This window comes from Lontra canadensis, unplaced genomic scaffold (genome assembly GCF_010015895.1).
Source record: "Lontra canadensis isolate GAN:19392208 unplaced genomic scaffold, GSC_riverotter_1.0 scaffold93, whole genome shotgun sequence".
In the NCBI taxonomy this organism is placed as follows: Eukaryota; Metazoa; Chordata; class Mammalia; order Carnivora; family Mustelidae; genus Lontra; species Lontra canadensis.
The window spans coordinates 7,082,398-7,108,922 of NW_022631087.1; the positions used below are offsets into that span (position 1 = coordinate 7,082,398).

Sequence of the window (26,525 nt, forward strand, 5' to 3'; positions counted from 1 at the left end):
CCAAGTTCATCACTGTGACTGAGGGCAGTAGAGGATGACGAGGACAGCACTTAGGCACATCGGCCCAATAAACACTTCTTGAAGGAATCCCAGACCCTGAGCTGAAGCAGCAGCCCCGTAGTAATCCTGTTTGCACTGTCCTCTCGCTAGCAGAACAGTCTTAGGACCTGACTATGCACAGACGGTTTGCTCTGGGTCTCCTGGACTTGGTAACCGGGCGCTTTAAGCCAAGACCATACCCTGCTAGCCTCAGTGTCCCCTCTCCATGGGACGCTCCTTTGATGATCAGACACAGGCACAGCTGAGCGTGGAGGTGGCCCATCTGTGGTGCCCTTTTTCGGTCATTCGGGGGCAGGTAAGGTAATGCCAGCAGATGGCGGGCGGCTCTGGGATGAACCAGGTACGAAATCTGACCCTTCCCATGGGTAATCAGGGGGATGGGGGAGCCTGAGAGGTGGTATCAGCCTGATCTGGGGGTGGGGACAAGTCGGGGGAGTGGAGAGGGGGCCCTGCAACAGGGAGGTAGGCAAGCAAAAAGCCACCAGCTTCTATAACAAACTGTTTAATGTTCCATAATGTGCATATTCTGAGTGAAAAGGGCCCGTTAAAAATCTACAGGCCATACATTCTGGTGATGGAGCAGCCACCTTCTCCCTGCTGTCCCTCTGAGAGGCGGGTCACCGCAAAGAGATGGCGCTGAGAGAAGATGGTCCTCGGCGTGCTCCCAGGAACACACGACGGTTAGTGCCCAAGGTCACAGGCCGGGGTCTGACATTTACACAGGAGAGAACCACAGATACACAGGAGACGAGAAGACGTGAGGGGCACGGTGGGCCAGGGAGGCCACGGTGCCCACGTGTGGAGGTATACATAAGGAATGTGAGTGGGGTCGGGGGGGGCAGGGGCTTGTGGGACAGGCTTGGGGTTCCTCGGACAGAAGGGAACGAGAACCCAGAAGACCTCAGGTGCCTGCCGTGAGAACCTGGGTGTGTAAACCAGTGCACAGGAGTGAGAGCTCAGATGCTCCTGGGGGGCAAGAAGGACAAGGACACAGACGTGCGCGTGAGACCCACGAGTGGCATCACGGAGACACGGGGGGCGCACAGAAGGCCCAGAGCAGCAAGTACAGGGGTGGTGGGAGCTCTACCCCAACGGCTCCTGGAAATTGGCTCCAGATCGGGGAGAGCCCAGAGCCAGGAGCCCCATGTCTGGGAGTCCAAGGGTCTAGTTAGGCTCAGGATGGGGAGGACCCAGCTCCACTGCAGACTCCTGGGGCCCCGTCGGGGGCTTCGCAGGCGTGTGAGGAAGCCGTAGGCATCACAAGGGGCCCCTCAGGCTTCGCTGCTGCCGCCCCCGCCGCCGCCACTGCCGCGCTCCACCCACACGAGCCGGGCCTGCTCCTGCAGGATGCGGCCGCGCACCACCTTGGCCAGCTCCTCAGAGTGTCCCCACGCGTGCGCTGGCACCTGCACCCAGGAGCAGGGCAGCCCCCACAGCACCTGCTCCGAGCGATGGCACTGCCGCAGCAGCTCCGAGTCCCGGCAGCCAGGCCGGCCCAGCAGACCCCTGCCGAGAGAGCGGGTGGGCAGTGGTCAGAGCTGGGGACAAGGACGGCCGGGGACGCAGAGACACACCAGAGTGTGGAGAGCCAGAGAGAAGATGGACAGAGGCAGGGAGACACAGAGAGACACAGACATCCAAAGAGGAGGAAAAGGCTGGTCCTACCCACCCCCAGCCTTCCTTACCTGACTTCCCGGACATTCTTCTCTGTCACCTCCACGTGGATGACAATGGGGTAGATCTCGTTCTGGACCAGCTCCCGCACGCCCCGTGCGCCCAGCTCCAGCAGGCAGTGCTTCTTCTCCGGAGACCAAGGCTATATTTTACTCCAGCCCAGAGACTCGAACCTCCCTGCCCCCACTGGGCCCCTGGGGCACAGCCCCCCATGGGGGCCCCCGTCCCTCTCCAGAAGGGCCTTGGCAATAAGGAAAGACCCAGAAGGGAAGGCGAGAGGCCTGGAGAAGTCAGTCTCACCCCTGCTCCGGACCTCACCCTTGCCATCAGTGGGATGGAGTGAACCCCACCACCACCCCCATGCCTGGCAGCCCCTGGCCAGCCCCCCAGGTAGCAGTGAATCTGAGACAGGACAGACAGGGGAGATGGACCAGCCAAACACCTCGAGGCTGACCCATGTGTGACCAGCCCAGCCGTCCTGTTCGCAGGTGAGGCAACAGGCCCGTGGAAGGGCAGGGAGCAGCACAGGCCTGTGCTCAGACTCTAGCCTCCCAGCCCAGAGAGGCAGCCCCCCACCCCAGCACCTACCTTCCCGACAGACTCCTGGATGGCACGGAGCCTGCTGCCCAGCCTGGGGGTGGCAGGCTGGGCCTTGGGGGCTCCAGGTGCTGCGGATGAGCACTGTTCCTCCCCAGAGAGGCTTTCTGCAGAGCAGCAAGAGGCAGGGAGGAGGGGCCAGTGGGCCAGGCTGCCCTGGGGTGTTGCCCAGCCCTGCCCTGCCCTCCCCACCCCTGCCCAGGCACAGGCTCACCTGCCGGGCACACTTGGAAGTCCAGCCGGGAGTTGGGCAGGTCGAGCAGGTCACGGATAAGCCGGGACGCCAGGCACTCAGGCAGCAGCACCACGGGCCGCAGGGCAGATACCAGCAGTGGCCGCACCAGGCTGTAGGGTCTGAGGCTTCGCTCAGGCTCTGCAGTGGGGTGGGGTACGGAAGAGATGAGGCTGCCCACAGGGTCCCTAGCTCCTCCTTCCGAGGGCGGCCAGCACCCCCATACCCAAAACCCCATCACCTCTTCTTTCCCTTCCTGAGTCCTGCTGCTGCTCCTCGTACGTGTGTGCGCATATGCACACACACACACACACACACACACACACACAGCACACACATACTTCAGTGTGCCAGTGACTTCCCACTACCCTCAGGAAGAAGGCCACATCCTCCACCCGGGTGACCCAGCCCTGCCAGCACCCAGACAAGGGGCGAGTCCCACGCCCCAACACCCAGACCAGCTGCCTCCAATCACAGGGCCTCCACATGACTTTGCAGCTGCCCCCTGGCACCCACGAGGCAGTATGCCCCGAGGGGAGGTGCCACAGTGTCCCCTCGTCCAAGCACAATTCGCAACAGAGCTGGTGTTTGGTATACGCTTGCTGTACTCAATGGCCTGCACACACACCACATGCAGTCATACCTCAGTGCCTTTGCATGGCTGTGCCTTGTGCCTGGAACAAACTCCTCTTCATCCCTGAAAACCCCACCTCAGACCATCTCCCTTCCAGAGAGTCTTCCCCAACCACCATCCTCTTGCCCATTTGGGCTCCCCCAAGCCCTTCTCCCTGATCTGACCCAAGGCCTCCCCTACTGCCTCCAGAAACCCACTCTGGGGTCTTCGTGGCGCCCCAGCACACACCTGTGAGAGGCGCAGTTCCGCCCGCTCCGCCTGACAAGAACGGTGCTGTGCTCACGTGTGCCCCAAAGTCACACAGACCCACGATCCCACGTGCACACGTATGCCCCCTTCAATCAGCTCCCTCCACCCTGGTGGCCCACTTCCCCCCTGCCCCCCCTACAGGAAGCCTCTCAGGCCCCTGGACACCCTGCTCCCCATGGAAAGCCCCACAGCAGGCTCTCTTAGGCCAAAAGGACCACCCGGGGCCCAGGCCCCCAGACAGACACGCTTACAAGCCGCACGGGGTGCGTGCGGCCACACATGCTCACCTGAGCAGGGCTCCGGCAGAAGCGGCTCTGGAGAATCCCCTGACGAGCTTCCCCCATGTTTGGGCTTCACCAGCCGGAGCTGGTCCAGGGCTCGCTTCTTCAGCTGAGGAGGGGGCAGAGGAAGAGGAGCCCCTGAGAGCCAGCTCTGTCCCACCCTCAGGGAGGAGAGGAGGGACGGGACCCCGGGGCCAGGCTGTCCCTGCTGTCCACGCTCTGCGGAAGAGCTTGGGTCAGCAGGAGAGCCCCCTCCCCACCAGGCCGTCTCCCCGCCCAGTGCAGAGCACCCCACCACCACCCCAGCAGGTGAGGGCCACCATCCCTGTGGGCTCAGGGAAGCAAGCTTGTCAGAGGCGCCTGAGGTCTACCCCCCACTTTACAGATGGGGAAACCAAGGCCCAGCGACCCAAGGAAACTAATGTCACATAAGAGACAAACTTTGGGACTCTTTCAATGGATGAGCAAGGTGACCACGTGTAAGGAGAAAAAGAACGTCAATAATGACAGCACCAGGGGCGTCTGGGTGGCTCAGTGGGTTAAAGCCTCTGCCTTCGGCTCAGGTCATGATCCCAGGGTCCTGGGATCGAGCCTCCTGTCAGACTCTCTGCTCAGTGGGGAGCCTGCTTCTCCCCCTCTCTGCCTGCCTCTCTGCCTACTTGTGATCTCTCTCTCTGTCAAATAAATAAATAAAATCTTAAAAAGTACTAATAATAACGATGACAGCACCAATCACCCCAGACCCCTGGTGGCTACCATGTGACAAACACTGAGGCCCAGATGTCAAGAGCTCACTGAAGCCCGAGAGGCAGGCAACATACCCCCCACCGTCACAGATGAGGAAACAGAGCCTCAAGGGTGGGCCAGGTGCTGGTCCAAGGTGGTGCGGTGGCAAGTGGCAGAGCTGGGACTCGAGCCCGGGCAGCCTGGCTCCAGAGCCCGTGTTCTCATCCCTGCGAGCCCTACAGCCTCGAGTTATTTTTACTTCTCTGAGCCTCGCTTTGCCCCTACCGATGCCGGGAGGCTCACCCGCCTGGCCCTTATCCAGGGACCGGGAAAAGGGGTGTGATTGCTGCTCCGTCAAGTGCTCTCGGTGGCCAGGCCGGCCACCCACTACCTCCCTTCATCCCCCCAGCGCCCCTGGCTAGTGAGCCCCGCCATTGCTCCGTCTACCTGGAATTCAGCAGACCGCCAGCCACGTCCAGGGGCAGGAGCGAGGTGGGGGCCTCCCTCTCCTCTTCCCTGCAGGGCTGCCGGAGAACGGAGCCCGGCCTCACCCTTTGGGACCCCATCCCTGGCAGCCCCTCACCCCAGGCCCTTGCCAAGCTGCTCAGCACCGCTTACGTTACTTCGGGACCCTCGGTGGCGGCTCGAGAATAGGCCTTTCTCCTGAACTTCTAGGAGCTGCTGGGCTCTGTGGGGGAAAATAGGGGGCACATGTAATGCATTTGTAGACAGAAAGAGAGCCCCTCCCCTCCAGCCCCCTCATCCTGTCCTGGAGGAATGCCAGGGGGTTGCAGGGAGAGGGGAAAAAAGTCTCCCAGCCAGCTCCTGGCACCCTGCGGGACCTGTCCCCAGACTCCTGGTTCTGTGTCACCTCTGGTAATTGGGCACCGTGCCCCGGTCGAGGTCCCGCAGCGTCAGGGGGTCGACCCGGGTGCAGAACCACTCTGGCCGCCGCTTGTACGCCGGGTCCACCAGACGCAGGATCTCCTGGGCTTTCACAGATAGGGCATGAGGGTCCGCTCGCTCGGGCAGGGAGAGGTTGGCTCGAATATAGAAGGGCTCGGTGCTCAGCCCCTTTGTCCAGGCATCCAGGGCCTCGTGGAAGGACTGACAGGCTGAACGTGGGCAGCAAGGAGGGCAACAGAAGGATAAAGTCAGGCAGCAGCCTCAGGTCACAGACACACCCCTTCCAAGGCCTGAGCTTCCAAAACCTTACACTTCCTCTTTCTAAAGTCAGAGTCTGAGGCCAGAAAGGGCAGGGGTCTGCCCAAGGTCTCCACCAAGCCCACCAGGAACAGAGCCAGGACTTGAACCCAGGTCTCTGGACTCCTGTCGGGTGCTCCTTTCACGGTAAGCTCCTTAATGAGGATGAGACGGTCAACCAGCAAGCAGGACAGCAGTTCGGGAGGGAAAAGCATTGCCAAGAGTCAAGCAGCAAAGTCTCTCTCTCTCTCTCTCTCTCTCTCTCTCTTGTCTTGGTTGTCTCACCTACACAATGGGCTGGACAAGCCCTCTCTTGGGCTCCCTCCTTCTAAGATCCGGAGTCCCCAGGTCCTCCCTGCCCAGGCCAGACTTACCCTTGAAGTCCATCAGGAAGGGGAGCGTGGACACCTGGTTCCAGGGCAAGGTTCTCTGTGGGACCTCACCTTCCAGGCTTGTGGCCTCCAGGCCAGCAGCCTCGGCCCTTGGCTGAGAGAAAACCCAGGCAGAGAAAGAAGTGAGCTTCCCAGGGCAACACAGCTCTGGGGCTGGAGGAAGACTGGGGTGGGGATGACATGTCCCATAATTCTGATGCCCCCATCTGCCAGGATGCCTATCCAATCAGATCCGTCTCCCATCAACGGGACTCCCCACCCAGGCTGGCACATCCCGTCTCTCCCGTATTCAAGGGTGGACATCCGTCCAGGTGTTGTCAGTCTGCCCCACCTCCCAGCCCCTGCCTGATCAGATTTAATTTTCTGCTGGTTAAGGTAAGACAACCAGCAGTGCCATCTCTGAGCCTCCCGCTGCTTTGATCAACCCTCCCAGAAACTCCGCCCAGTGACCCACATTCACCAATCAGAGAGCTCCAGGCCTAGCTAATGAGTTGGCTCCGCCCCCAACTCAGAGGGGCGGGATCTCACCTCCCTGGACTCCACCCTGGCGGACCCTGGTCCAGAGAGCACCCTCCGCACGACCGCCCCAGACCAGCTGTCCCCAAGGAACGACAGGCCATCTGGGCCCTTGTCATGGGACTCAGGCCCCCCCGGGGGGCTCCGGCAAGACACCCGGATGGCCAGAGACCTGGGAAGAGAAAAGGGAGAGGGGAATTCGAGTTCAGTCAGTATTTACGCTCAGTTCAATGTTCTTGGGAGAGCCATCACAGCTATCCCCAAAATGTGACATGACTCCCACCCAGGAGCCGCTGCAACTGCCGCGTGGCTGGGACGCCCTTCCCCCTCTTCTCTGCCTCTGCTCTGCCTGCAAAAGCTCAGCTCCGAAGCAACCTCTCCCTCCCAGACCCCTGCACATGGTGAGGCAGAGCTCTTCCTGCAGGACCCAGCCACAAGCTCGGCACCTGCCGGGGAAAACCCCCTTGGAACCAGCCTGCTAGCTGGCTCGGCTCCAGCTCCCTAGCACCAAACCCAGTGTCTGGCACATGGCAGACGACAAATAAAAGTTTGTTACGCTCACAGTTGAGGGAGGAACGTCACCGTGAGAACACAACACAGACCAAAGATGGTTACAGCTGGCTGTGGGAGCACAGAGGAGAGCTTCCCGGAGGAAGAGGCCTCAGGGCTACACGATGATGGAGAGGAGAGGCGCTTCGGGAATTGACAGAGAGGAGGTGGTGTTCCAGGCCGAAGGGCTGGCAGGGGCAGAGGTGTAGAGGACAGAATACAGGATGTGGGGAAGGATTCAGTAACAACAGTAACGATAGCGGCAGCGAACGCTTACTGAGTTCTCCCCATGTGCCAGACGCCACGCTAAGCTCCTTGTCCTAATTAACTAATTTAACATCATGGGAAACAGCTCCCAGAAAAGGCTGGCTGGAGCCAGCCTGCGGAGGGCACAGAATGAAGGCGTCTGGCCTTCCCCTTGTGGGCAGTGGAAACTGCTGACAGTTAAGACAAAGAGTCACCCAGATCCCCATCATAGCGGCGCTCTTCCTGTCCCTGGATAGAGCTGGTTGGGCCCAGTTGCCGGCTCAGAGACAACTGCCTGGAATTCCCTTCTGTGAGCATTCCCCCCCCACCCCACCCCCCAGGCCAGAGCATCAGGGAAGAGGAGAGGCCAGAATGTGGCGGGCCTCCCCACCCGCCCCTGCAACTGCAGTGCACGCAGCCACACTGCCCCCTGCTGCCAGCATGTGGTGAGCAAGGCTGCGAGGACTTTAACCCCATCAGCACCAATGCAGAGTGGAGAACTTGGATGAGTGGGGAATGACGTTCAGAGTCTTTCTTGGCTCCCACCCCCTCAAGTCAAAACAAAGAGCCAACCCCGAGGGGCTGCAGCTGGACATGGGGGCCAGAGGCATCCACGCTGCCTTCACGGGCCCCTCGGCCCCAGGACTGTCCTGGCTGCTGTCAGTGTGGCCCAGCCAGATGGGAGGTCCAGGCTGGGCCTGGCTAGGCTGTCCCACGGCTGGAGACACATGGTCCCGCTGACGCCCAGCATTAACTGGGCCCCGGATTTGGACGAGTGAGCTGGCTGCTTGATTCTGTCACCACAGCCACAGAGCACCGCCTCCCACCACAGGGGTGGCAGTCAAACTAATATAGAGATGCAGGGAGAGTGTAAACCAGAGGGCTCCAGGGAACACCCAGCTGCAGGCCCAGCCCCCCTGAGGGTTGTGAAACTCACAAGGTCACGGCCAGGGCCATTTCTGAACGGAATGGCATAGAAATCGTGCGTGGAGTAAATCCAACCATTGTCTCGCGATTCTTTTCAGGATTGTGTACTGGGTATCTGTCGCTGTGGGGTGCCGTCAGGGGAGTCTGAGGGAAGGGGCAGCAGCAGGGATTCTGGGGCCAGGCGGCCTGGGCACTTAGCCTCTGGTCCTCAGCAGCCCCAGCGGCATCCACGACCTCACGGTGGGGCTCAGTGACTCAAACGCGGAGCGCTCAGAACGTGGCCGGGTAACACTGAGAGCCCAGGAAGACTTGGACAACTACTGTCTTCAGGTGTGGCCCCCACTTTCCCCACCTGTTCCAGACCCACAGACAACCAAGCATCACGGCTTCCCCAGTGGAGAGCCCACCCAGCAGCCTGCACTCAGCCCTTCTCAGTCCCAACTGCTTGCCCCACCCCCACCCCCGCAATCCCTCCCGGAAACCCCAGGTTTTCACGCTCTTCCCCCCAACCCGGCTCTGGCACCACCTCCTTCAGAACACCCTTGCCCAATTCCCCGAGGGACTAAGTGACTTCGCTGGGGAGAGAGGGAGAATCCACCGGAAAGGTCCCTGCGGCCAGGTCCAAACTGGGTCCCTCTCAGCACCAGGCCTCAGCAGACAAGTACATGGGGACGGGGGATGGGGCTGCCTCCTCCAGCCTCTGGATTCCTGGGTCTCTAGCAACACAATCAGACTGACCCCAACCCTGCCTGTGAGTGGTGGGAAGGATGGGGGTCCCCATCTCCCAGTCCCTTCCCCCAAGGTCCAGTCAGGAGTCGGGTCACAGAGGGAAACCGGGCCAGTGCTTCGCTCTGCCCACTCTGAGCAGTGATGGGCAGAGCAGCCTGGAAGAGTGCTCCCCTGCCCCATGCACTGTGGGAAGTCCTCCGGGCAGTGCACATGACCGCTCTGCTCCAGGCCAGGGACCTATGACCCTCAGACTCAAGCCTGTCACATAAATGACCTCATTTAATCCTCCCTATAGGGGCGCCTGGGTGGCTCCGTGGGTTAAAGCCTCTGCCTTCGGCTCAGTCATGATCCCAGGGTCCTGGGATGGAGCCCTGCATCGGGCTCTCTGCTCATCAGGGAGCCTGCCCCACCCCACCCCCCGTCTCTCTGCCTAATTGTGATCTCTGTCTGTCAATAAATAAATAAAATCTTTAAAAAAAAATCCTCCCAATAGCTCCATGGGAACCATCTGTGAGCCCTCACATTAGAGAAGAGGGAAACTGAGGCACGGGGCAGTTATAACTTGACAAGGGTGGCCCGGCCTGCGGGTGGTGGACTAGACCAATAGCATCTCTGGGCAGGGGCAGACAGTGCCAGAGCTTCGGTGTCCATGTGAGCAGTGGGCCTGCCAGCGAGCCCCACCCTGACACTCACCCAGCGACCCTCGCCCAGCGCTTGCCCCACTCAGTGCCTCACCTACACTCTCTGGCTCTTTCTTGCTATCTCCCCGCCTGCCCGGGTGTCCACCCAGCCTTCACGCTGCAACCCCTGCCCTGCCCTGAGGCCCTAGGAGCCCAGAAGGGCAGGGAGACCTGGAGGTTGCAGAGGCCCAGCACACAGTGAACATGGAACACGACCATGAGCTGAAAGCAGCTTAGCCAGAAGGGAGGTACGACGGAATCCCCAATTCCACCGCCTAGTGGCCTTGGGACTTCCTGACTCTCCCTGGGCCTCAATGTCGTCATCTGTATAATGGGGCTAAATGCCCTGGCCCTCAGGGTTCCTGTGGGGACCGAGCAGCACTGTTCCAAACACTCTCATGGGGACCCTGGGGCCCTACGACAACCCCACTTTACAGAGCTGGAAACGGAGGCCATGGGAAATTTAGAGACTTGCACAATATCCCTCTTCAGCTGGTGACAGAGCCTCAGTATCTGTTCTTCCCACCATGCTCTGTGCGGTACCACCAGCCCGGGACGCACACACACGTGGGCAGCACCCTGCCCACCGGTCTGGGCTCCCCCCTCCCTCCCCACCCATCTATCCACATCTTTCTCTCTCAGTCCCCGATCCCAGCCCCGCTCTGATCTGTGCTCTGGTCCCCCCCAGAACTGCAGAGGTGGCCCCTGGGATCCCGGGCCCCCGGCAGGGGCTGGGCCAGAACCTCCTGCCCCCGGTGCCCCCTGGACAGCGGCCAGGACCCCTGCTGCAGGCCAAGCTGCAGGAAGGGAGGCAGGCAGGAAGGGAGGCACCTCCGGCCCTTCCCCCAGAAGCATGTCCTGCGAAGGGAGAAACAATGTAGTACTGGGCCTGCTGCGGGAGGACCAGAGTGGGGGCGGGGGCCTGGACGAGGGCCGGGCCCAGCTGCTTCAGGCTCCTGATCCTGCTCTGGCCCGATTCCTTGCGCGGCCAATAGCATTCCCACAGTCCAGCTCTGACGTTCGGTGCCGCCCCAGACCCAAATCTGGTCAGGTCACTGTGGACCTTGGCCCCGGCGCTTCCCAGCTGTGGGACCTCAGGCAAGCGCCTTAACCTCTCTGAGTCTCAGCTTGCTCCCCTATAAAACAGGGAAAATCATAACAACACCCACCGCCCTGAACGGAGAGGACGCCGCAGCAGCCGGCAGTAACAGCCAAACCTTCGCCACGGTTTCCCGGAGCACGCGAGCCAAAGTCCACACTTTCCCGCCTGACTCACACCACCAGCCTGACTCACAGAGCTCGTCCCTGCACCTCCCCCGCGGGCTCCTATCACAGCCAAGCGCAGGGCCCTCCTCCCTGGACAGCCTCTGGCCTCTGCTCTTCCTCAGCCACCCTCCCTACCTGAGTTCCAAGGCCACATTCTCAGCGCGGCCTCCTCTATTACTCACCCTCCTGAGACCCACCAGTGAGCCTGACTCGGGAGGTCACCCTTCACCCGACACCGACAAAGCATTTGGCCCTCCATGCATGCTGAACCCATCTGTTTTGTGACTCCCGTCGTCGCGGGTTGCGGCCAGCCCAGCGGCATGGCTCCCAGGGTGGCCCACCCACAGAGCGACACTCTGCTGGGAGCTCAGAGCCAGGGGAATGAGTAACAGTTAACCATTTTCTGAGCACCTACTACCACGCCTGGCAAAGCAGGGTGCTCTCCCGACACGGGTTCTAGACCCCCAAACACCCACATGCAGAAGAGATCACTGACCGCCTCCAGAAGAGGCAACGGAGGCCCCGAGAGAGAAGTGGCCAATCCAGGTCACCCAAAGGGTGAGAGGCAGGGACAAGATGTGAACCCCAGGTCTCCGTGAAAAGCTTGACTATTCTACAGCTATGGGAGACCAAGGCTTAGCTGCGCTCCCTCCCACCCCCACTGCCACCCTGCTGCAGGAGACTGACCCTCCCACCACCACCACCCTGCCCCACACTGAACCCCCGCCACCCCATCCATACTCCCGCCCCCCACCCCCAGCCCAGCTCCACCACCCAAGCAGCCACAATACCTGTTGATGAGATCGAGGCCACAGCCTCTGGCCAGGGGGCCGTCTGGCTTCCCCAAAGGCCACACGCTGTCGGAGGATGAGGACGAGGAGAGGCCAGGAGACCAGGGCTTAAGCGTCACACTCCCTGGTTGGGGGGGGGGGGGCGTGAGGTTCTGGGGTGCCAAGCCAAGAAACCCCTGTTTCTTGGGGATCAAGCCGGGGATCATGAGAAGGGGGTGAGCCCCTTGAGCCTGGGGACTGCGCAGGACCTTGGCAGGTTTGAGGCCCCAGAAGCACACTGGACCGACCCGTACGGCTCAGGGCTGGGCCCGGCTGGCCAGGTTGACCCTTTGGTTCCCTGGGAGAGGACGGAGGGCGGGCTGGAACCAAGGAACCTGCATACAGCACAGCCAGGCATGGGAGAGAGGAGCGGGCCTGGGCTCTGGGGGAGCAGCACGTGGCCCAACGCCCCAGGGTCCTCCCGAGTACAGCCTCCCTGCCTGGCCTGGCCACAGTGGGGCCTTGGGAAGGGGGGCCAAGGGCAGAGCTGGCAGTGCAGGCCTCAGGTGGGCAGGAAAGCCACCGCCTTCCCCCAAGATGAGCCCTCCCCACGGAGTCCCCGAGAGTCATTACCTGTGATGTCGGACATGCTGCTGAAGGACCTGGTGGTGGGGGAGAGGAGGGAATTGAGGCACAGGGGGCACTCTGCCCCACTCCCTCCTCCATGCACCCCGGCCCCGGAGGGGTCCTGCACCCCCTGCAGCTACAGCCCAGGCAAGTCCCAAGCACAGGGCAGTTGTGCCAACCAGCACCCCCTAAACTCACAGGGCAAGAAGCTAACGTCATGACCTCCGCCTGCCCCACGTCCTTCCCCTAGAATGCCCCCTGGCCTGGCCTGGAATGCCACCCCCTCCTGGAAGCCTCCCCTGACCTCTCACCCCCTCACCTCACCCCTACTCTCTGCCTTTGTCATTCATGACTCCCAGCTGCCTCGTCACACACCCTATCAGTCAGGCCCATGTCGATCACAGCCCCCCATGCCCAGCATCCGTGAGGGAACAAATCAAGGGCAACTTACCCAGAAAAAGCTGTGACGGGGGACATATGCCATCCCCTGCCCTTGGTCTTGCCACCAGCAGACATAGCCTGACTTTTCTGGACCCCGTTTGCGCTCACATCTGAACACGGGGCCTGGTTCTCCTGCCTGAGGCCCCTGACCCCTTGGAACATTCTCCTCGTCCCCTAGTCCTGAACCACCTAGGCTTCTCCCAGGGTTTAGAATCATGGAGGCTTGCCCTCCAGTGGCTCTCTTGCCACAGTGTTCGGCAGGGGCCTTTTGGCCTCGTCTTAGCCCCGGACCTGGGTCACAGCTATGACTCCTGAGACCTAAGTCCCCAGCACCCCAGCCGCTGAAGAGCAGTCAGGGGAGGCGCGGGCCCAGCCCTGACACTGGCGCTGGCACTAGGGATTCTGGGAGACAGCTGTTCTGAGAAAAAGCAGCAGCACCTCCCTGAGCCTCGACTGATTTCTCCCCATCCTGTTTACCTCTTTGGGGGCGCAGGGTCCTCCTCACGCTGCCGGCGGAGAATGGAGCCAGCGCTTGGGGGGAAGGGCAGGATGGAGAGCCGGTTGATCTCCTTCTCGCTGTCGGTGGCCTCCTCCTGCCAAGGGCCACAACAGGGTCTGGGTCACCTCCACGTGCCTACTTTGTGCCCATTCCATAGGTGACAAGTGGGGCCCAGGGCGGGGGGTGTGGGCTCTGCCAGAGTACGCCGGGGGTTCCAAGTCTCCCGGCACCCGGGCCCAGCCCCGAGCTGGCTCTGGACAAGCTTAAATAAGACACTTGTCCTTCAGGGGCCTCCACGTCCTCACGTGTGAAACAGGACTGCTGGCAAACTGGACAGCACTCCCCATGTTAGTAATTACACGACATGAACACTCTTAGCGTCCGCGTCCACGCGCAGGGAGGGCAGTTGTCTTACCGAGGTGTGGGGCTCAGATCCCCCCATGACAGCCACCTCCCCGGCTGCTTCCGGGCCTCCCAGCAGCGGGGGGAGATCGCTGAGGCTCCAGGTGCTGCTGAGGTTGGAGCACAGGGAATGGGAGGAGGCACAAGCCTGAGAGAGGAAGCGGGGAGAGGAGGTGAGCAGGGCGGGTCAGCCACAGTCATTTACTGAATGCCGGGAACAGGGACACAGCAGAGAATGAGACAGCTGGATCCCTGCCCTCGTGGGAGCTCACAGACTGTAAACAAGCAGGCTGATTAAGGAAATAACCCCAAACTGCCAAGAGAGCAGGGAAAGAAGGTGCCCAGGGTGAGGAAGGCCTTCAAAGGGCCCTCCCTACCTGGAGGCAACGAAATGCCTCCAGAGAAAGTGTGGTTTGAACTGAGGACTCAAGGGTAAGTAGATGTTAAGCTAATGAAGTTGAGGAGGATTGTCCAGGCAGAGGGAATGGTACACGCAAAGGCCCTGGGGCAGGACTGTGACACCATCCGGGAATGAAGAGATGTGACCCAGAGAACAAGGGTAGAGGAGGAAGGGGCCCACGTTTCAGGTCTCTAGGGTCTGATAAGGGGCTCTGTTTTCCCCAAAGCAAAAAAAGCCACTGAGAATTTTAAGCGAGAAGGGACAGATTTATGCTTCCTTTACTCTGTTCCTTCAGGCTCCATGCATTAAACACAAGGCCAAGGGAACATCTTTAAGCAAACCCAAGACAGGAAATGGCAGAGCTCCCGACAAAGGTCGGAGGACTAGTATCTGGCTGAAAGGGTACTGGCTGGCTGTGTGACCTTGGGCAAGCCCTCACACCCTCTGGGCCCCATACAATGAGGGACTTGGCCTAGCTGGTCTCTGAAAGGCTTTCAGGCCCTCATGAAGCTGTACTTCTCCAAGTGTACACAGAAACACACTCCACTATTCCTAGTGCCCCGGGAGCAACCCCAGAGACTCAGAGACACACGTGCCCCTTTCCCGCTCCCTGATGTACCAACCCACACCCACCCCCACAGAAAGCTCCACCAGACCTGCATACTCTCCGTCCTGCCCAAGAGCTCCCTCCCAGCAAGTTCTTGACCCAGACGGCTAGGGCCCCAGGCGGAGGGCCCCAGCCAGGAACCCACATATTTCCTCCCGAGCTCAGCCAAGGGTTCCCACGGGGTCCTGTGGAGGCCCACCCCCAGGGCTGAGGTCTCCCATCAGGTCCCGCATGTTCCCAACCTGGCCAAGAGCTCCGGCCGGGACCCCAGCTTTCCCACCAGTACCCCCGTAGCCTGACCCCACTCACCTTGAGGCAGGGGCCGCCCTGGACTCGCTGCAGCTGTGCCTCCAGCAGGGCCTTGGCGCCCTCCAGGCTGGTGAGCGTGGTCAGCAGCTCGTCCCGCTCAGCCTCCAGGCCCCGCACCTGCTTGCGGTACTGGTCCTTCTCGATGAGGCTCTGTGAGTACTGCAGCTGGATCCGGTCACGGCTCTGGATGGCCTAGGGAGAGCAGGCAGGGAGAGTGAAGGAGCCACACTCGCCCAAGCGGAGGGCGGCGGGGGGTAGGGGACAAGACCAGCAGCTAACATATAGTAAGCCCGGGGCTAAAGATCAGCTTGTTTAACCTTCCCACAAACTTTCCAAGGTGGACGTTGTCTTTATTCTCGTTTTCCAGACCAGCCCACCCAGCAGGGACAGAACTAGGGCTCAAACTAGGCAGTGGAGGGGCCGAGTCTGGGCTCTTACTGTCTCCCAAGGGCAACTTCAGCGTCTTCGAGGAAAGCCACCACGTGCCCCGGGCTTTACTCACAACATCTGGGCTAGTGGGTGAGCTGGGATTCAAACCCAGCACCCGGCACCCAAAGCACTTGTCCCCACTATGAAGACCGGGATCCCTGGGAGCTGGACCACGGCTGTATCCTGCCCCCCAATGCCTCAGAGGGAGTGGGGGCCCCAGAGGGGTGCAGGGTCCTGGGCCCACTCCAGACCCCGGGGCAGGGCAGGGGGCACCTGCACTTTCACCACGCCCACAGGGGGCCCCAGGCTCGTTCTAATGCAGACTTCAACTCCTCTAGTGGGATTCAAACTTGGTGCAAGGACAAAACCTGCCCTGCGCCCTGCCCTACGTGGGGAGCCCTCCACAAGGAAGAAGGGGGGCCAGGAGGAGAGAGCTCGCCCTGTGGCCTCAGGAGATGAAGGCCATGGGATCCAGGGCCCAGGATTTTCTAGGGAATTTCTTCCCTGGCAAATATTTCCAACGCCTTCCCATGTGGGCCTAGTCTTCGACACAAATGGAACAAGGGGTCAAAAACGACGAGTGCGGGACCAGCTCTCCTGAACAGGGAGCTCTGGTGAGGCAGGTGTGTTCAGGGGGCAGGGCTGATGGCTCTTGAGGGCTTATGGGCGAGAGTCTGTGCTTCTGCGGGCCTCCTTGCCCCCCACCCAGACCAGTTGGAGCACCAGAAAAGTCTCCAGCTTCAACCCCAGCCCCACTTCTCTGCCCCCCCCCCCCCGTCCCGCCTACGAGAACCAGCGGCCGGCCCCACCTGGTCCCGCTCCTTCTCGAGCTCCTCCAGCTGGGCCAGGACGGTGGCCATGCGGTGCTTGTACAGGTCGCAGTCCTTCTGCAGCGCGCGGTGCTTTAGCCGCAGATCCTCCATCTCCTGCAGGTACTGCAGGGTGGGGCGGGGTGGGGCAGGCCCGGTCAGACCCCGGGGCGGAGACCAGCCCGAGCTCACCAGCAGGTGCCCAGCGGGTCCAGGGAGAGAGATCAGAGTCTCAAGCGCAAGGGCCCACCTCCCCTGTTGGGTGGCCTGGGCCACAGACTGACTTGCCCTCCCTGGGCCCCAGTGGTCTACCCTGTCAAACGGGGAGAATCCCAACAACGACGTCCCCCCACCCCACCCCACCCCCGCAACCCTGGCCGCATCCCATCTAAACAGGGATCTGCCCTGCCGCTCAGCTTCTTGCCCGGCACTGACCCTCTGCCACGCGCAGTAACGGACTCGGGATTATGCGCACAGAGGACTGTGGGTCTCGCTTGCTGGAATTTGCCCTCTACAGGGCCAGAAACCTTTGTTTTGTTGGCGGCTGTTCTCAACATTTGAGAACAAACGAATGCACGTTTCTTAGCCCAGCTGCCTGGCACACAGCGGATGCTCAGAGAAGGTGGGCTGCAGCCCAGTGCTGAGGCCCAGCCCCCTCCCCTCCCCGGGAGCCAGGCTGTGAGCAAGGAGGACCAAGGGGACAAGGCCGAGACAAGGCAGGGTGGTGGGGGAGGGCACGAGGGCAACACTACCTTGTCCCGCAGCTCCTCGGCCCACTGCAGCTCCCCCTGGACGGCGTCCAGCTTCTGGCACAGCTCCTGCCTGCTGTCCTGAGCCTCCCGCCAGTCATGCTCCAGGATGTCCAGGAGGATACGCTCTGAGCCCGGGGCCCCCAGCCTGCTCGCTTCCTGAGGGTCACAGTTCAGAGGCCGCCTCAGCCTCTCAAGCAGGGCCCACCATGACTGGGGCAGGAGAGAGGGGGACACACAGCCCTCCGCCCTCAGCCCTGCCCCACTCGCTCTGCCACCTTGGCCAAGCGCCTTGACCTCTCTGGACCTCCACTTCCCCCATCTGCAGAATGGGTGCGGCCCAAAGCCCTGCACACCCTCCAGGGAACATCTGGGATGGAAATGAAGTAAGTGTATGAGGGCGTGCTTACACAAGTTGGCCCGGATTTTATTCCTGAACAAGAACCAGGCCCGTTCCCTCTTGCTCTAGCCCCCACCCACGGCCCAGCAAATGGGCCCTATTTTCAAAGTCTGTCCCCAGCCCACTGACAAGGGGTCTTCACAGGGGCTGAGCCTGGCCCAGGCAGGTAGACATGGGCCCGAGATACAGCCCCCAGATCCACACCCCAGCCGGGCACCCCAACCTTTTTTTTTTTTAAACATTTTATTTATTTATTTGACAGAGAGATCACAAGTAGGCAGAGAGGCAGGCAGAGAGAGAGGAGGAAGCAGGCTCTCCACGGAGCAGAGAGCCCGATGCGGGGCTTGATCCCAGGACCCTGAGATCATGACCCGAGCCGAAAACAGAGGCTTTAACCCACTGAGCCACCCAGGCGCCCCCGGGGCACCCCAACCTTGAAAGACAAGAGAGGCCCGGCTCCCATCCCCCACACTGCCACTGACCTGCCACTGACCCACCACTGACCTGCCATAGGACACCAAGCAAGTCCCAGCGTCACCCAAACCTCTGGAGTCTGAACCGTCCCAGGATCACAGACTCTACCAATCTGAGGGAAGCTGCGGGCCGATCCCCAGAAAAATGCTCACACACGAAATCAGGTGCACCCTTTCGGGATGTTCAGACACTTCCCGGGGCCACCCCCAGGCCCCAGAGCAAACACCCAGGGAGAGCCGAGCGCTAAGGACCCTCCGCTCAGGGCTTAAGACAAGACGCCCGCCAGGATCCCGTGTCCCGCTCTGGAATCCCCACCCTCCGGGCCGTGGTCCGACCGTCCCGCCCCTCGCACCTGCTGCAGGCCTTCCTGAAGCTCCCGCAGGGACGCAGCCAGACGCTGGTTCTCGGCGCGCAGCTCGGACACCAGGTCCACACCGTCCGGCTCCTTGTCCTTCTCCTTGTCCTCAGCCCCAGGGGGCGGCCCCCTGGCCCTCCGCAGCAGGGCGCACTCCTCCTCCAGCCGGCTCACCTGGAGCTTCAGCTGATCCACCTGCGGCCCAACACTCGGATCAGCCCCGGAGGGACAGGGCCCAGGGAAGGGCCACCAGCAAGGCCACGGGGCCTCAGCTCCCGCTGCCATCCGGGTTCCCTGAGCAGGAGGAGCCCTCCCTGGACCGGTCTATGGAGAAGGGACAGGCTGGGCAATGACCACGCTTCAAGGACTCGGGGGCAGGTGTAGCGACCCCCCCCCCGCCCCGCAACAGGCTCTCCTGTCCCACAGCTCCAACATGAGCACAGGTGATCCAGCCCCAGGGCCCCATGCGACAGAGGAGCCGGGCTACACCAGGCACGGGGAGAGCCGGGGTCTGGGCCTAGCTCTGCCTCTACTTCAGCATGACCTTGGGCAAGTCATAGCCCCCCTCTGTGCCTCAGTCTCCTCACCCATTAGATGGGGCCCCCCTTCCATGCCCCTGCTCCACACGCTAGCTCCTGAAGTCACTGCAAAAATTCGACAACACGGTCGACAGGTAGAGGCCTTCGAACAGTCAGAGGCTTTCGGACTGCCAGGGATGGGACGGTGGCTATCTTCACAGTCTTTGCTGAAACCCCAGAACCCCAACCTATCACCAGCTGAGCGTGCACAGTGGGAAGCCGGCCCAAGAGGGTGGGTGGGCAGCCGCACGGTGGCCTGCCCGACGGCAACACACAGGCCTGGCCTGCTTGCTGGGTGAGGAGAGTGCTTGGCCAGAGCTACTTCCCATGTGGAGTCTGAGGTGGCTGGGCAGTGACAAGGGCAACAGGAGGTGGCAGGCCACAAAATGAAGTCACTGTTGGGATAAGGACGCAACGACCTCTGGCGCTTGGCACAGGCGCGCCGACGTCCGGTGTCCTAGGAGGGCCCTGCGCTCTCCGGGAAACAGCGGGTGGCCCCGCACCCCTCAGAGCCAGGCATGGCCGCACACACGCACACACACGCACATACACGCACGCACACACACTCGCATGTGGGTCTGGATGCTGGGTCAGGCAGCTCCACTCCTCCTCCACAAAGGACTCAGAAAGAAATTCATGACTCTCACATTCCTTTCCCCTCACAAAACATGCTTTGTGAACTGCCGGAGAAAGACAGCGGCTAGTTACAAGGGCAAGTGTAGTCACACCCTCTCCAGCGAATCACAACCACACACCACGGCCCCGGGCCTGCCCCGCGGCCAGCAGGCGCCCCCGATGAGCTCAGAGGACAGGCCACTTGGGAGTCTCCCCCCGCCCCCGCCCAAACACCAGGAAACGTGGACGCGTTTAATCCCGGCATACACACTCACTGAGCACAAAATTACAGCGTTCGGGCCTGGAGTTTATGTTGCTCAGAAATAAGAGCTCATTAAATTTGCACCTTATAAAACACGGTATTAAATCACAGCCACCACACACCTGCCCGTGGAGGGAGGGGACCCAAGCGGCCAAGATAGGCGCTGTTGGCTGTTCTGTTCATATCCACCTGCGACACCTCTCTCAACTTTGTGGCAGGAAAGCTCCAGAAAGTTAAGGCAAATTTACGCAGGCTACCTTCAAAGGAAATCCTATCTACTGATCGAAGTTCATTCCTTGCCCTCTAGCCCCTAAAGTGGGGGAAAACAGTCACTAACTGCCCAGGGGCAGATGACCCCGCCCAAGGGGGGACATACAAACGAGCCCGCTGCTAATCCGCAGACACACAGAGACACCCCCAATACCTCTTCTTCATCCCCTTACCCCACCCCTGGAGACCCCAGACAGCTGTATACACACACACACACACACACACACACACACACACCTGCCACTTCCAGGGCCCCAACTCACAACTACACCCAAGCCAAAGACGAAATAAGCCATGCCTCTCCTGACACCCCGGGGCTGGTGGCCGCCCCCCAATCTGCTCTGAGTAGCAGACTCCTTTCTTCCAGGAAATCCTCACAGCAAACCCCCGCATCCATTCCAGGAAAAGCAGACACGGTGAAGAATGGGGAGGACCCTCAGCCACCCCCAGTGGCAGCTGACAGCAAAGTCAGAAATCCTTCACTCTTAGAACCCTGGGAAAGTGCTCCAACCAATCTCTCTGGGCCTGTTTCCTCAACCAGAATTGGGGGTGCTCCCAGGGTGCCCCCCAGCCCCAGCCTGGCCCGGTGGAGCTGCTGCAGAAGTCCGGGAGAGCTGGTGTCGGGCAGACACGGAGGACCGTGTGTGAGACAGGAGGCATGGCGCCACGGGTCTAGCAGCCTCTTCCGCAACCTTCCGCAAGGATGAGACGGCAACTGAGGCACAGGGAGGGAAGCCTTGCCGGGGCCACCCTTTGCTCAATCTGCCGCCAGTCTGCAGGCCCCAGGCAGCCCCATCACATGCCAAACACAGAGCAGATGCTCAGAGGACAGCCTCACTGTCCCCTCACACCCTCGCATTGACCACCTACACGCACGCCAAACAACTCTTCAACGAGTGGCCTCAATGCCCCGATCAGGATTCGCTCCTCCCCAAACATCAACCCACCAGCACGCGCAGCCACAGGCTCTGGCACTTACAGCATCACGCATGCCACCCATCGTCCCGGGGAACCTGCCACACCCACAGCACCCCAGCGACAGGGGGCTTCAAATCACACCATCAGCATCCCCCCCACCCCCCCGCTGGTAGACCCCATACCGTATCGCTGGAGAGCCACTGGCACTACTAAATCCTGGACTAGCATTCGCTTACTACACCCCTGGGACAAGTCTCTGCGGTGGTAACACAACAGCTTTAGCCCCGTGCTAAGTCCCAGTAAAAGCGCCACCACAGACGCAAGGCTCGGCTTCTCAGCCTAGACAAGGCGCAGGTGCATTTGCCGCCAGGAAGGAGCAGGTGAGATGGCCTCTGGACAGCAGCAGGCAGAAGAGCGTCACCGGGCAGAGGCCAGCACGGGTGCCAAGCCAGGCTGTGCCACTTCCCAGCTCCGGGACCTCGAGCCAGCGCCCCCGCAATCCCAGCCCTGGTGCCTATGTTTCAGAATGAAATCTGGTGCTTGGTGCCTCAGCAGGACAGCACGACACACCGTGTATAACCGGGGGGAGGGGGGCGGGGGGGGGGGGGGGGGCGGCACATAGTCGCACTGAACCACAGTGGTCAACAACACTGGTCTGAGCTTAGCCAATGGCGCCAGGCCCTTGTGTTTCTCAAACTCTGGAGATTCCTGGAATCTGCACTAACCAAGGTTGCTGCTTCCCCTCGGCGCTTAGTGACATCTGGGGCTAGGTAATGTGTGGCTGCGGGGATTGTCCCGTCCACTACATGCTGCTCAGCAGCACCCCGGAGCGCCACCCACGAGAGGTGTGATGACCTCGCTCTCGCTGTGATGACCGAACACATCTCCAGACACTGCCAAATGTCGCCGGGGGTGGGCAAAGTCACCCTCCACTGAGAACCACCATCATAACCCAATAAAATCAGTGCTACCAACATCCCCATGTTACAGATGGGGAAACTGAGGCACAGGACGCAGAAGGGACCTGTGCCATGGTCCGAGGGCTGGGAGACAGTGGCTCTGGGACACAGGCCGGCTACCACAGGACGAGTCAGTTTTTGCAAAGGTGGTCCCTTCCCTCCTTCCCCACCCTACCCCGCTCCCCTCCCCGGGACCTACCACCAGCTGCAAGTCCCGGCTTCGCAGCACGGCAGAGTTCTTCTCCTCGCTGAGCTGTGCGAGGCGCATGGCGATCATGTAGTTCTCATCCTTGAGCCGCAGCAGCTCCAGGCTGCCCGCCTCCCAGTCCTCCCGCAGCCTCTGGCAGCGCTCCTGCGTCTGCTGCTGCTCCCGAAGCCGCTGCTCCAGCCCTGCCCGTTCCTCCTCCAGCACCCGGCCCCGAGCCTGCAATTGCTGCTCCCGCTGCAGCTGACTCTTACGAGCCTCCCGCAGCCGGCGCACCTCTGTCATCAGGAACTGGGTCAGGCCTTCCGGCCCCTCCTCATCTGCCAGGGACAGGGGAGAGAAACGTCAGGTCAAGCAGGTAAAATCCAGGGGGACAAGAGCCCACACAGAAAAACCCAGACTGTAAAAACACTAGGTGGAAATTTTGGAATGCAGTTTTATCATTCTGGAGTGGAGAAGGCCTTCCTAATCAAAGTACAAAATCTAGAACCTATAAGAAAAAAGATGGACAAACCCATGTAAAAAAATTTTTAACTTCTGAACCATGTAGGAAAAAAAGTAACAAAAAGTTAAAAGATAAGCAGCAGAACAGGAGAAAGTGTAAGAAACATAACAGATGACTCAGAGCCACAATATGTAAACAGCTCCTAGAAATCAATAAGAGCTATAAGAGAAAAAAACAGACAAATCCATATAAAAATTTTGTAAACTTCTAAACAATGAAAGCTCTAACAAAAAAAGTTCAAATGTAAAAAGCAGAGCAGGAGAAAATATAACAAATATAACAAAGGATTTGGAGCCACGTATACAAAGAGCTCCTACAAATCTAAAAGAAAAGAAACCAACTAAACATATGGGCAAAAACTAATGAGCAAGTTCCAAAACAAAGTTGGTTAATAAACAAAGAAAAGGACACTACAACTCACCAACAATAATAATGATAATTATAATTATAGTAACAGTAGCTATGTACATTTGGCTTCCTTCTTTGTGCTAAGTAAATATAATAATTTACTTAATCTCATGAAAAGAGCATAGGGTACTGTTATTACAACCACTTGAAAGACAAAAAAACTGAAGCCCAGGAAGGTCAAGTCATTTGCCCAAGGTTTACTCACTCGTAAGCCGTAAACTACATCTCTCAATGAAGTACAAATTTAAAATAAGGTATTTTTGACATAGGAAACTCTAAAAAACATTTTTAAATGATCCCCAGGATTCACGAGGGTACAGCAAAATGGGCACTCATACCACGTTGGTGGGATGAACGCTGATTTAACACTTCAAATACGTATAGTCTTTGAGAAATCTTACTTCCCAGAACTTCTCCTCCCAAGACACCCATTTGCACAAACATACACATACAAAGATGTTCCCAGCATCACTGGTAAATGTTACAAAATGAGAAGCAACCTGGATTTCCATGAACAGAGGGTCCATTGAATGACTTACGGCCCATCACTAAGGAACAACTCCAGTCATTTCAAATAAATGCACCAGATGTGCTAGAATTACTAAAATCCGTTTTCAGGAAAAGTGAAAAACGGAGCAACTCAAGTAGTTACACCTGTGAGTGTGTATGTCCGTGTGTGTGCAAATGCAAAGAAAAAAGAGACTCACCAAACTGTCACCAGCAGAACAGAGCTGAAGGAAGAAGTAAAAGTCACCCGGAGTGTCTGAATTACTTACACAGGAAACTGTAAACCCTTGTAGGCCTGACACACGCGCGTCCGAAAACAATTTTGGGGGGAAAGGGCCATGTTAAGTGCGTAGGCTCTGAACTCAGACTAAATTGGGCAAACTGCTTTCGGTCTCTCCATGCCTCTGTTTCCCCATCTGTTCAACAGGGATCGTGGAAGCGCCTCCACGACAGGGCTGGGGTAAGGAACCTCTGCATGGTTGCCCGAGGCCAACACCTACTGGGGACTCACCAAGGATCATGGAGCAGCGCTGGGCAGGTTCCTGGCCTGTGAGCAGCGTGAAGTACTCGGGGTAGTAGAACTCCAGTGATTCCAGGAAGGCTTCATAACCCCTCTTGCCACGGCAGCGCAAGATGTCCATCAGGCGCCCTGGGGAGTGGCGGGGTGGGGGGGGGGGTGCCCCAGGGTCAAGTTCAGGGCATCCCCCAGGACCTAGCTACTTCCTCCCCCTTTCCCACCCCATACTCCAGAGCCCACATTCCCCAGACTTTATTTGCCCAGATTTTTAAGCCCGTGACACACACAGCGGCTTGTCTCAACACATCAGTGGGCAGCGCCTATCTGCCACAGCCAAGAAAGCCAGGACCCTCCTGCTAGGGCACTTGCCCTAGGAGCCCTAGGGCTCCCCAACCCCCAGCCTGCCCCCCCCAGACACACACACAGATCTGGGGCCAGCAAATACTCCCTGCCTTTTCAGTGGCACACATCGAGCCCCCTCTACCCCAAACACAAAGAAAAATACTATTATTTCTCCCAGCGGTCAATGCCTGAAATTCCACCATTAGACCCTCATCCCTCTGCCAGCTCGCTCTAGTTCAAAGACACACCCTGTGGGAGAGGGCACCCTCGCAAAGTCTGATGGCTCTGAGCACTTAAGGAAAAGAGGCTCTCCAAGGAAATGTGTGCCACACAGAGGGAGAGGGCAGAGAGGACCCAGGAGATCAAAGGGCTCAGGAAAGATGGCAGGAGGTCCCTAGATCTAGCCGGCACCGGCAACTGCATCCACCTCCCGGCTCTAAAGTGGGCCCAGGAAGTGGGAGGAAAGTCCAAGAGAGATAAACCCCAGATGTCCGAGTGGGCGCCACACACCCCCTGGATCATAACGGTGGTTCAGCGGGAGGCGGGATGGAACCCCGGGCCTCGAGCGCCAAGGCTCCGTGCGCGGCGCTCAGCCCCGGGAAGGCCCGACCCCGCGCGCCCCCCGAGGCTCACCGGTGCGGTTGACACGGCACGGGAAACGGTAGGTGCTCAGCACCTCCTCCTCGTCCTGCTCGTCGATGACCCGGCACTGGCGCAGATAGGGCGTCAGCTTGGCCGGGTTGAGGGCGCGAGTCAGCCGGTGTCGGACGCCCTCGATCCGCTCCCACAGAGCGTCTTCCTCCGCCTCGGACCCGGAGCCGGCCCCAGCCTCCTCCTCGGCCTCCCCAGCCTCGGCCCCGCCTGGCATGGCCGCGTCCTCGGGCTCTGCGGGCCAGAGGCGCGCGCGGGGTCAGGCGGGTCGCCCAGGGTCGGGGTGGGCCGGCCGATCCCCTCCTCCGGACGGCGACCCGCGGGACCGGCCGCCCATCGTCGCCGGAGCCCCCGCCCCGCGCCTCACCCTCCTCGCCGGGCCCTCGCGCCCCGCGCCCCGCGCCCGCGGGACTCACCCCGCACGCTGCAGCCGCCGCGGGCTCCCGGGTCCGCGCTCGGGCGGCGGCTCCGCCGGCGCAGGGGGGCGGTGTCCGCGGCGCCCCGGGCTCCGCCTCCGTCCCCGCGGCCGCGGGGGCTGCCCGGGCCCCCCCACATCGCCGCCCCGGCCCGGGCCGAGCGTCCGGCCCCGCCAGCCACCCGCACGTCCGCCCGCACGCCCTGCCTCTCGGCCCTCCGGCCGCGCGCCTCCCCCCCGCTTCCTGTTTCCCGCCGGCGCTCCCGGCCCCGGCCCCCGCGGGGTCCAGGCGGCCCGCCCACACCTGCGCGGCCTCCGGGCGGGGCGGGGGAGGGCCACGCACGCTCTCCCCGGCCCGCGCCTGGACTCACCTCCCCCACCAACCCCGCCGCCACCCGGCACCGGGCGTCGGCTGCCCCCAGCGCCGCAGTCTGCACGGCGGCCGCACCGGCCCGCGTCCCGCCCGCACGCAGCGCACCAGGCACGCGCGTCCCTCCGACACTCGGGGTCCTCACACGGAGCTCCCACGGCACGGGGGTCCCGTCCGACGACGCACACAGCGCAGCGGCTCTGTGCAGAGCCACACACCCAATTTCGGTCCTATCTGCTCCGTGATCTGACCAGGAAGCGTGGGGCAAGGGCTCCCGTGCTTACAGAACCCCAGAGGCCGCCCACGTCTAAAGCACATCCATAGCCCCGCTGGGTTGTGGGGCCACTGGCGCCCTGGGTGTGGGAGCACCGCCCGGGAGCACTCGATCGTGATCCCAGCCACGCCTCTGACCTGCTCCTGATCTGGGCGACTGGGTAAGTGCTTGTCCTCTTGGGTCTCGGTGTCCCCACATAGACTCCCAACTCTGTCAACCCCCTCAAGTTTCAGGGCAGCCTCTGGGTGGGCAACAAAGGACAGAGGTCACGGCCACCGCCTCAGAGATGGGAGTCTGAATTGTAAGGCCACCACTACTAACTCCCACCTTACATAAAGTCTCGTCGAAGAACATGGGGCCCGGGACCCATGCTTCGCAAAGGGGTTCCTCCAGAGGAGAAGCTGAATCCAGAAATGCTTGGGAGTAGTTCTGTGGTCAAAGTCAAGTTTGAGAAACGCTGCGTCCATACTCTCCCCTCTTCCGCCTTGGGAAACTCA

At 60.5% G+C, this 26,525-nt stretch overlaps 1 protein-coding gene across 4 annotated transcripts; it reads right to left on the reverse strand.

Annotated features, from left to right (window-relative positions):
• Window positions 1-546: 546 nt before the first annotated feature.
• CARD10 (caspase recruitment domain family member 10) lies at window positions 547-26,200 on the reverse strand. Of its 4 annotated transcripts, none has more exons than XM_032836635.1 (21): window positions 26,166-26,200; window positions 24,952-25,203; window positions 23,971-24,108; window positions 22,034-22,359; window positions 18,230-18,427; window positions 17,007-17,162; window positions 16,255-16,380; window positions 15,017-15,208; window positions 13,714-13,848; window positions 13,277-13,392; window positions 12,365-12,393; window positions 11,753-11,876; window positions 6,577-6,736; window positions 6,031-6,142; window positions 5,325-5,568; window positions 5,072-5,141; window positions 3,734-3,836; window positions 2,546-2,704; window positions 2,323-2,438; window positions 1,746-1,861; window positions 547-1,566 (listed from the first exon to the last, which is right to left on the reverse strand). In XM_032836635.1, the coding sequence occupies exons 2-21, from the start codon at window positions 25,184-25,186 to the stop codon at window positions 1,332-1,334; spliced, it is 3,090 nt and encodes a 1,029-aa protein (XP_032692526.1). In that variant the 5' UTR covers window positions 25,187-25,203; window positions 26,166-26,200; the 3' UTR covers window positions 547-1,331. The 4 variants fall into 4 exon arrangements, with proteins under 4 accessions (XP_032692526.1, XP_032692527.1, XP_032692524.1 ...); XM_032836636.1 differs by lacking the exon at window positions 26,166-26,200 and adding an exon at window positions 25,863-25,886; XM_032836633.1 differs by lacking the exon at window positions 26,166-26,200 and adding an exon at window positions 25,386-25,606.
• Between the last annotated feature and the right edge of the window lie 325 nt (window positions 26,201-26,525).

What these genes read in the sequence shown, in the direction of transcription:
- CARD10 (XM_032836633.1), bottom strand. Translation starts at nt 25,524, where the DNA reads ATGTGGGGGGGCCCGGGCAGCCCCCGCGGCCGCGGGGACGGAGGCGGA. An exon ending in GGCCTCGATCTCATCAACAG is followed by an intron (nt 6,737 to 11,752) that starts GTATTGTGGCTG and finishes TTCTCTTCCCAG; the next exon opens with GTCTCTGGCCATCCGGGTGT. An exon ending in ACCGAGGGTCCCGAAGTAAC is followed by an intron (nt 3,837 to 5,071) that starts GTAAGCGGTGCT and finishes CCCCCTCCTCAG; the next exon opens with CTGAAGAAGCGAGCCCTGGA.